At 48.0% G+C, this 8,927-nt stretch overlaps 1 protein-coding gene and 1 non-coding gene across 16 annotated transcripts in view; both read right to left on the bottom strand.

Moving 5' to 3' along the window:
- Positions 1–1,432: 1,432 nt before the first annotated feature.
- The window catches only part of Pum1 (pumilio RNA binding family member 1), a 135,566-nt gene continuing 128,071 nt past the window's right edge, over positions 1,433–8,927 (bottom strand). For all 15 annotated transcript variants that reach the window (XM_070037418.1, XM_070037417.1, XM_070037421.1 and 12 more), the window contains 2 exons: positions 7,025–7,217; positions 1,433–3,344 (listed from right to left, as the gene is read on the bottom strand). In XM_070037418.1, coding sequence (XP_069893519.1) covers positions 3,213–3,344; positions 7,025–7,217 — 325 coding nt within the window. In that variant the 3' untranslated portion in view covers positions 1,433–3,212. The remainder of the gene's footprint in view (positions 3,345–7,024; positions 7,218–8,927) is intronic.
- LOC138838476 (small nucleolar RNA SNORD103/SNORD85) lies at positions 5,431–5,515 on the bottom strand. Its single transcript, XR_011375614.1, has one exon. It is a non-coding gene; the product is annotated as a small nucleolar RNA SNORD103/SNORD85 (small nucleolar RNA).

The following is an 8,927-nucleotide window of genomic DNA, read 5'->3' as shown; positions in this document are numbered from 1 at the left end:
CATTCTACCACTTGACCCACAGTACCACTTCCAGCATTTTCTGTTTATATGGTACTAAGGAATCGGGCTTCATGCATGCTAGGCAAACACTACCACTAAGCCACATACCCAGTCCATAGGTTTCCTTCTTCAAGAACATGCTTCAAACTCTTCTCCATCAACCTCAGGAGAGGTGGGGCCTCCTAGGTGTCATGAGCAAGATGCATCAACAGAACACTCTACTGGGAGTCAGGAGGCCTCAGATAAAACCTTCACTTGGTTACCAACTTACAGCAAGCATGGGTCTCAAACCAAAGCCGCAGGCTGGAGCAGATCGGATCAAAGATGCAGCAGAAGCCTGATCCTTGGCTTCCAGACGTTTGAGATGGGGATAGCTGCCTGCTTTGCAGAGCTGCTGTGGGAAATAGTGCCAGAGCACGTGGAACTACTTCCTGCGGTGTTCTAATTGGAAGGGAGGGGCGGGGGCCGCTGCGAGTGTTGAGACAAGGTCTTGTTTTGTAGCTTAGGTCAACCTGAAAGTAATCAAACTACACCTCCCAGAGTGCTGCGATTATGGGAATGTCCCACCATGCCAGGCCCTAGTTCTTTTACTCATCTAGATCTATGCGTAGATATTGGGTGAAGCTGAAGAGCTGAGGGACAGCACCCAGGCCCAGAGTTCAAGCCCCACGACTGACAAAAAAAAAAAAAGAGGATTAAAAAAAAAAAAAAAGGCCATCGGTTGTATCTAGCTGGATGCTAGTCAAAGTTACAGAACTTAATCTCACTAGTCTTCACAAAGGTACTAGTCTATCTCCCCTTTTATAGAGAAAACTGGGTCTGGTCTCAGAAACACCAGGTGAGGCGTTGCATTAAACCAACCAGGCCTCAAAGAGGGGGAAGCTGGAAATAAGAAGGGTGACAACAGTCACATTTCTAACCAAGTTTTCTTCTCTGCCACCACTGAAACATACACAAGATGAGACACTAAGAAGAAAAAAAAGAAAAACCTCAGAGTCCCAAGTGTGAGCAGGCCAGGGGAAAGCAAGACCACCAGCACATTAGTGCCTGGCGTAACAGTGGCTAACTTCTCCCCTTTGCCAAAGCTCAAACACCTTACACGAGAAAGGGGACACAGGCTTCTGAGACCAGACTACAGGCAAATGCCAGAACATAAGGCGACACAAATAGAAAAACCCAGAGAGGATGGGGCAGGCTTTTAGAGGAAGGTGACTATACAGAAACCCAACCCATGGTGGAGCCTGAGCTTCGTGCAGACAGTCTTTATTTTGAAAGCCCTTTGGGCAGGCCAAAACCAACATCATGTCCCATGAAGCTGAAGAGCCATCGGCTTGACACTGCTGCCCTTTACTTATACTCTACCTGTCCATCCCCTCAACCCAATAAGCAGAAAGAGGCACAGGGAAAGGGGAGATTAAAATAAAGTGCAAACTCAGATTCCAAAGTTCTGTATTTTTCAAAATAAAGATCACACGTTGTTTAGAGACAATCTACACAAGAGTTACAAAAAATAGGTGCCCAGGCATAAGCATACACAGGTTTGTTAATTATACACATATGGTTACAAGTGTGCTTGCAAAAAAGTTCATTGGAAATATACACAAGGCTCTGGAAATGTACACCGCGTAGTGTTACAATTCTATATTCAAACGAGGAAAATTGACAGTATGTTACATTCACTTACAAGTAGACAAAATGCAAAATACAGTTCATCTTCTGTACAAAAAGAAAGGGCAGTTCACACTTTACAGGTAGGTGGGTGGAGGGCTCTGATTGTAGGAAGGCTGGGCAGGGCTCAACTTTTGCACGTCCTTTTGACTGTCACAAAATAAGCAAAACATTACTTTTGTAGGGTAAAAAAGAAACAAACAAACAAAAACAAAAACCCACTATAGTGTGAACTGAGTCATCCTGAATAATATTTAGAAAGGATCTTGCTACCGCCTCACTAGCCGACAAATAAAACCAAGCTAGGTTTATCTTCTTAAACATTAACTAGGCTGTATAAAGAACATTTATTCCTTCAAAAGAAAAAAAATTTACTTCTGGTTGAAATTACAATTTACAATATACAACACTATATGCTACGACCATAAAAGGTGAGAATATACACTGAATGCACAGGGCTGGCTAATTCTCTGTTCTTACCAAAAAACGGGTTTATGTTGATTCAAACTTCTCCACATTTACATTACAGGTATACAAATGTACAATTGTACAATCAAAAGTATGTTCGACTACTAGGGTACATTATAGATACAGATTAGACATCAAAACAAGAAAATACTACAAATTTGTATATATGCAAAGTCTACACCAAGTATACACTATGTATTTATAGAAGCAAGACCAAAAGCAGAGTTGGATTTTTTTTCTCATGCTAAAAGAATCAGATTTTGCCTTTCCATGTTAACAGAAAAAAATCCAGTAGGCAGTAAACAATGCGCCCGGCCCGGCCCGGCCCGGCCCCGGCCTCGGCATCCCAGGGCCGGCTCCTCCCCAGTGGCCGCACTACCGCCGTCGGCCCAGCGCAGTCTCCAGCAGAGCCGTTGCTGGCAAGTTTCATCAACAATGTCATAAATGGAGGCTTTAGCAACTCTGAAACGTTTTCATTATATATACATATATATGTATGTATGTATGTATATATATATATATATACAGATATATATATATATATACCGATTTTTTATAAAGTGTTAAATTGTTAAATGCCACTTTATGGCCATTTAACTAAAATTCAAACTTCCCAGGTTTTTTTTTGTTTGTTTTTGTTTTTTACTAAAATGAGGAGATGGGGAAGAGCTATTTGCAAAACTTGCCCATGAGGCAAATGAGTTAAAAACCTTTTTTTAAAACTTTTTTTTTTTTGTTAAACCAACCACCCTGAAAGTTTCTTCACATGGAATATAGATACAACATTGAACAAAATATGTGGCCTCCCATGTACATTGGTCACCTATGTACAAGTATCCTATACACCAGTAAAACAGCAGGGTAATTAGTCAATTAAAAAAAATAATTAGTACATGTTATGTGTAATAAAATTAAATTTACAAAGGCTTTCCACCTGCGGAGTTGATTCGTTTCTGGGAGGGCACAACCCTGCAGCAACCACTGGCCCGAGACGCCGGCCTCAGGACCCTTGCGGCTGCTGGTTGGATCTGCCGGGGATCAGCGAGGTCAGCGGGCTCGGGAATGGGCTGCACTGCTCAGATAATACCATTCGGGGGACCACAGATGGGCCCCAAGTCCACACCATTCTTCATGTAGTACTTCTCCAGCTTGGCCAAGATGTGCTTGCCGTAAGTGTACTTGCGTAGAGTGGCGATGTGGGGCCGGATCTGTGGAGCAAGGACAGACAAGCTGTCACCAGCCCAGGAGAGATGGGTGGGCCAGAGGAAGCTTTCACCAGTCAGCCAAGCCCCTGAGCTCTCTCTAGGGTGGGAAGAGGAAAGGAGATGGGGGAGGGGGGAGTGAAGGAGAGGGGGAGACAAGCCGCTACCCTGACCCCTCAGCTAAGCCCCAGTTCTATAGCTCTAGTTCCCGGTGGATCACAAAAAGCTGCAAGTGACAAGAAAAACATGCTGTATTAGGAGCCACCCCTCCCTCTGCGGGTACTAGAGTTTGAACTCAGGGCCTTATGCTTGCTAGGCTGGCACTCTACTGCTTGAGCCACACCTTTATCCTGGCTTTTGGTCATTAGTTTAGCTAGGGTCTCGTCTCATTGTTGTTGTTTGGTTGGTTTTTTTTTGGGGGGGGTGGACATGAGGCTTGAACTTAAGTCCAGGGAGCTGTCTCTGAACTTTTTTGCTCAAGGTTAGCACTCAAAGACAGCACTACTTCCAGTCTGTTGGTGGTTAATTGTAGATGAGAGTCTTACAGCAGGTTTTGAACCTCGATCCTCAGATCTCAGCCTCCAGAGTGGCTAGTATTACAGATGTAAGCCATGCGCACTCAGCAGGTCTCAATTTTTTTGTGTGTGCCGGTACAGGGGCTCCGAAGTCAGGACCTGAGTACTGTCCCAGAGCTCTTTTGCTTAAAGCTAGCACTTTATCATTTGAGCCACAACTCCACTTCTGGTTTTCATGATTCATTGGAGATAAGAGTTTCTCAGACTTTTCTTGCCTGGGGTGGTTTTGAACTCCTAAGTAGCTGAGCTTACAGGTGTGAGCCAAGGTACCAGGCTAAGGGTTTCTTCATTGGCTGGCCTTGAACTGTGATCCTTCTTCAAACAGGACTGTCGGTATGAATCACAGTGAGGCCAACAACAACAACCCAAAAAAACCAAAACCCTGCAGAAAGCAGGCTGCAGAGTGGCGGCCCGTCCCTTAGTCAAGGGAAGGCTGCAGAGTGGCGATCCCTTAGTCAAGGGAAGGCTGCAGAGTGGTAGTCTCTTAGTCAAGGACAAAGGGTTGGTAAGGGCGGCACAGGCGTCTGAACCCAGTCTGGCTTCTCACCATCGTCTAGCGACATGCTGTGTGGCATGTGTCCCTCTTGCTCTCACTGGCCTGGGCTCTGGCTGCCCTCCACCAGCATTCCTCCCACTCCCTGGATACGTTCCTGTGCCCCACGCAGTGCTAGCCGCCCCCTCCTGTGGGCTCAGGGGACATTCTACATGCTCAGCCATCGGTCTTTCTACCATCGAGGATCATGGCTTATGAGCCTGTTCCCCGCCACAACGCCAAACTTCCTTTGGGAGAGCAAAGGCTGGGTACACGGAAACCCTGCAGTGAGGAGTTGGGGCTAGCGACCCTTTGTGTGTGGTGGCTCTCCTCCTAGAAACTGCGTGCACCTCCACTCCTCACCTCCAGCCCGAGACTGGCTGGCTGGCGAGTGGAATCAGTTCTCCTGAACACACACACACACACACACACACACACGCACGCACGCACGCACGCACGCACACACACACGCACATACACACTGCTGTCATCCTACGCTCTACTCTCCTAATGTTCTAAAGTGAAAAAACCAGGATTCTGAAAACTCCCCTTTCCCTTTCCACTCCTAACTCTTCTGCTCCGCCCCAGGCCATCACCAGCCACGAAGCACTATTTCATAGCATCTTCTCTCCTCTGGCCAGCAGTCTCCTCCACCAAGTTACCAGGCCTGCCCCCCACGGACAATTAATGAGACACGGGTGTGACGTCACCATAGTCCTGCCATCTGCTCTCCTTTCCCTTTCCAGGGGAGGTTCATGTGCCCCCAGTGGTTGGGGGTGAGGATGACCAACAGAACCCTGTTCAGGGAGTGCTTGCTACAGAGCACACACTCTTGCCGAACAAATGACAGACCTGTCTTGAACTCCCATTCTGCCCCGGCCTCAAAACTAACCCAAGGGGCTCAGGATCCCCCCAGCCTGCAAATGCCATCGCCAGCCCACTGGCTGCAGGTGGGTGGCTCTGCACCAGAGGTGGCAGGGTCTTGTCTGGCTCAGAACTCGAGTCCAAAACAAAGGTTCTCATCACCCAACTTTGTTCTCAGTGAGGGCAAGTGAGTCATCACCGCCAGACAGTGGCGACCCTCCACTGAGGAGCCCAAAGGCCAGGGACTCAGGTCAGAAGCCCTCCTCACACAGCTGCAGTGGGCCATTCTTGCCCATGAGGAGCCCTGGGTCAGAGCACTGCGGGGAACCTTGCAGGCAAAACCTCTAGGTGGTTCCTGTCAGCTCCCCATTCACAGCCGCTAACTAACTGATCAGACTCCTGCCCGCCCTCACCTAACTCCTCCTAGCCTTGTGCTCCACAAAGCCTTCCCTTGGAGACATGGGACAGGGCCTGTGTGCAGCAGCAGTGTTTTCCACCGCTTTTCCCTCCAGACTGTGGGGCTGTGTTGTCTCTGCGCCTCCAGGGTCTGACCGCAGATGTGTGTGGTGAATGTGACAATAGACAGGCTGACTTGCTGGGAGTGCAGATTTATCTCTTAAAGCCCAATCAGAGAAATAGCTCATGAAACTGTCAACTGGCTGAATGCCAGTGGCTAACACCTATAATCCCAGTTCCTCAGGAGACTGAGATCTCAGTATTCTGATTTGAAGCCAGCCTGAGCAGACAAATCCATGGGATTCTTACCCAGCAAAACTGTATGTGTGGTTCAAGCAGTAGAGCAATAGTCTTGAGCAAAAAGACTAAGCAGGAGCGCAAGGCCCTGAGTCCAAACTCCAGTACTACCCCTCCCACACACACACACTTAAAAAAATTGTAAGCTGAGGGTCCAAACTGGAATATTGCAGTTTGAAGTCTGCAACTCCCATCTCCAAAACAACCAAAAAAAAAAAAAAAAAGCTTGCTCTGCTCTTTTCTAGCTCTTTCCCAGCTCTCTTCTCTTTCCTAGCTTGCTCTTTCCCACCTCTTTCCCAGATGCTCTCTTTTCTAACTCTTTTCTCTTTCCCAGCTCTCTCTCTTTCCCAGCTCTTTCCCTACCATGTGGAGGACCAAGATGACCTGGTGCCAGCCGGAATGATGAATAAACCTACCCCTTACTTGAATATCACATGTGTGGTGCTGTTCTTACTCAGCTACCTCTTTTTAAATAATAAAATTAAAAATAAAAACAAACAAACAAACAAAAAAATCTGAGCTAGAGGCGCAGTGGTAGAGTGAGTTTTAGCCAAACAAACAAGTCAAACAAATGCAAAGTCCTGACTTCAAGCCCCAGTACAGCTGGAGGGATGGGGAATGGAGGGTAAGTTCTGGGCACAAGACACACACAGGCAAATGTGATAGCATAACCGTGATGCATACACCTGTAATCCAGCACTTGGGAGGCCAGCATGGGCTACACAGTTGTCTCAAAACAGCAACAAAACATAAAACCAAGACTGACCCTGTGAGCTGCTGACCGGGTGGCAACACCTAAGTGAGAGGTTTGTGACCCAAAAGGACCCAGGACGGGAGGTAGTCCAGTGACTACCGGACTACTGTTCAAAGAGCAGGGCTGTGTCTACCATCCTTTGTAGTCTAGAAGCAAACCCAGGCCTGGCCCACCTTCTCTGACTGAAATTCTGCCCGGCCCAGCCTACCTTGTGCATGACAATCTTCCGCTGGCCAGGCTCTGCCACATCGATCATCTTCTGGACCACATAGTTGGCGTACTGGTCCTTCATCATGGTGTATAAGGCACTGTGGGGACCGTCGTTCATGGTGCACACCTCATCGATGAGCACAGCGCGCTCCGTACGTGACGCATGCGTCACACACTTCTCTACAACATTGCTGGAATGACAAAGAGTGGGGACAACGCTCAGCCTCTGCCCCGCCCTCAGGAGCACCCTAGCACTCAGTGAGGGGCCCCTTCGTCCCTGGTCTGAGCCTTCGGTGGTGCCCACCGATAATTCCAGTCAGAGGTCAGGTCTCCCTGGGGAGGCGACTGGCCACAGCAGCGAGTCAGCGATTACTATGCCTTTCTTCCTGTGAGCTCATGCCGCAGGAACAAGGCTCCCTGCGGCCATGCAGAGCCAATGCGGAGCATGAGTTCCTAGGCTGAGGGAGGAAGGGGCGGAGGGAACCCCCGGCGGAGACCCCAATGCTTTTGTCAGACCACTGCATGCTGCGTCTGGAGAGGGTAAGCACAGGAAGGACCGTAATGTCTGTCGGCACTGCTAACCACCCCACAAACATCTCCTCTTCAGAAGGAAAAAGGAGTGTGATTTCATTAAGGCACAGTTTTACTAGAATCCATGCAGGACTCAAGAGGCTGATTAAGTTCTAGGTAGCCACAGTAATGGCTACTTACTAACAGTGATCACTCACTGCTGTTTGATTTGCATTTTGGCTTTGTTGTGTCAAGGACACCTCACAGTCTCTACATATGGGCCGTTGGCCGCAAGCCTACTGCCTGGCAGAGATGGGGTGAGAGGCACAGAGGCTCTGGGTCCTCAAGGAGAAAAGGAGCTTTAAGACAGGTGTCGGTGGCTCAAGCTTTATGATCCTAGTTACTCAGGAGGCCGAGATCTGAGAATTGAGATTTACAGCTAGCAGAAAAGACCACAAGACTCTTATCTCCAGTTAACCATCAGAAAACCAGAAGTGGCACTGTGGCTCAAAGTGGTAGAGCACTAGCCTTGAGCAAAAAGAGCTTAGTGGACAGTGCCCAGGTCCTGAGTTCAAGCCTCATAACTGACGGAAAGGAAAAGGAAAAGGAAAAGGAAAAGGAAAAGGAAAAGGAAAAGGAAAAGGAAAAGGAAAAGGAAAAGGAAAAGGAAAAGGAAAAGGAAAGGAAAGGAAAGGAAAGGAAAGGAAAGATAAAAAAATGAAAAAAAGGAAAGGAGCATCAGGGGCTAGGAAGATGGCTCAGTGGTAGAGTGCTTGCCTAGCATGCATGAGGCCCTGGGTTCGGGTTCGATTCCTCAGCCCCACAGAAGCAGAAAAAGCCGGAAGTGGCGCTATGGCTCAAGTGGTAGAGTGGTAGGCTTGAGCTGAAGAGCTGAGGGACAGTGCCCAGGCCCAGAGTTCAAGCCCCAGGACCAGCAAAAAAAAAAAAAAGGCGTTTCAGAGTACATGTCTAGCTAAAACAAGATGGCAAGATAGCTATTCAGCCATGTTTTCAAAATTTCTAATTATTCTAAAGTAGCTCCCCTCCAGGGCAACATACTGTACCAGTGAATGGTTCTGTTACACATTCCTCCTTATATACTACATCACCACATCTGGGCGCTTCTACTTTCTCTATTGTGCATGCTGCTATCTGGTAAGAGTTCACAAATTAAAAGTGAACATTAAGGGGCTGGGAAGGTAGCTCAATGGTAGAGTGCTAGCCTTGCATTCATGAGGCCGTGGGTTCAATTCCTCAGCACCACATAAGCAGAAAAAGTTGGAAGTGGTGCTGTGGCTCAAGTGGCAGAGCAGCAGTCTTGAGCTGAAGAGATGAGGGACAGCGCCCAGGCCCAGAGTTCAGGCCCCAAGATCCCCCCACACCCTTCAAAA

This window comes from Dipodomys merriami, unplaced genomic scaffold (genome assembly GCF_024711535.1).
Source record: "Dipodomys merriami isolate MVZ:Mamm:240054 unplaced genomic scaffold, mDipMer1.0.p SCAF_28, whole genome shotgun sequence".
Classification (NCBI taxonomy): Eukaryota; Metazoa; Chordata; class Mammalia; order Rodentia; family Heteromyidae; genus Dipodomys; species Dipodomys merriami.
The sequence above is the reverse complement of the archived record's forward strand: the minus strand, read 5'-3'. Positions and strand labels throughout refer to the sequence as shown.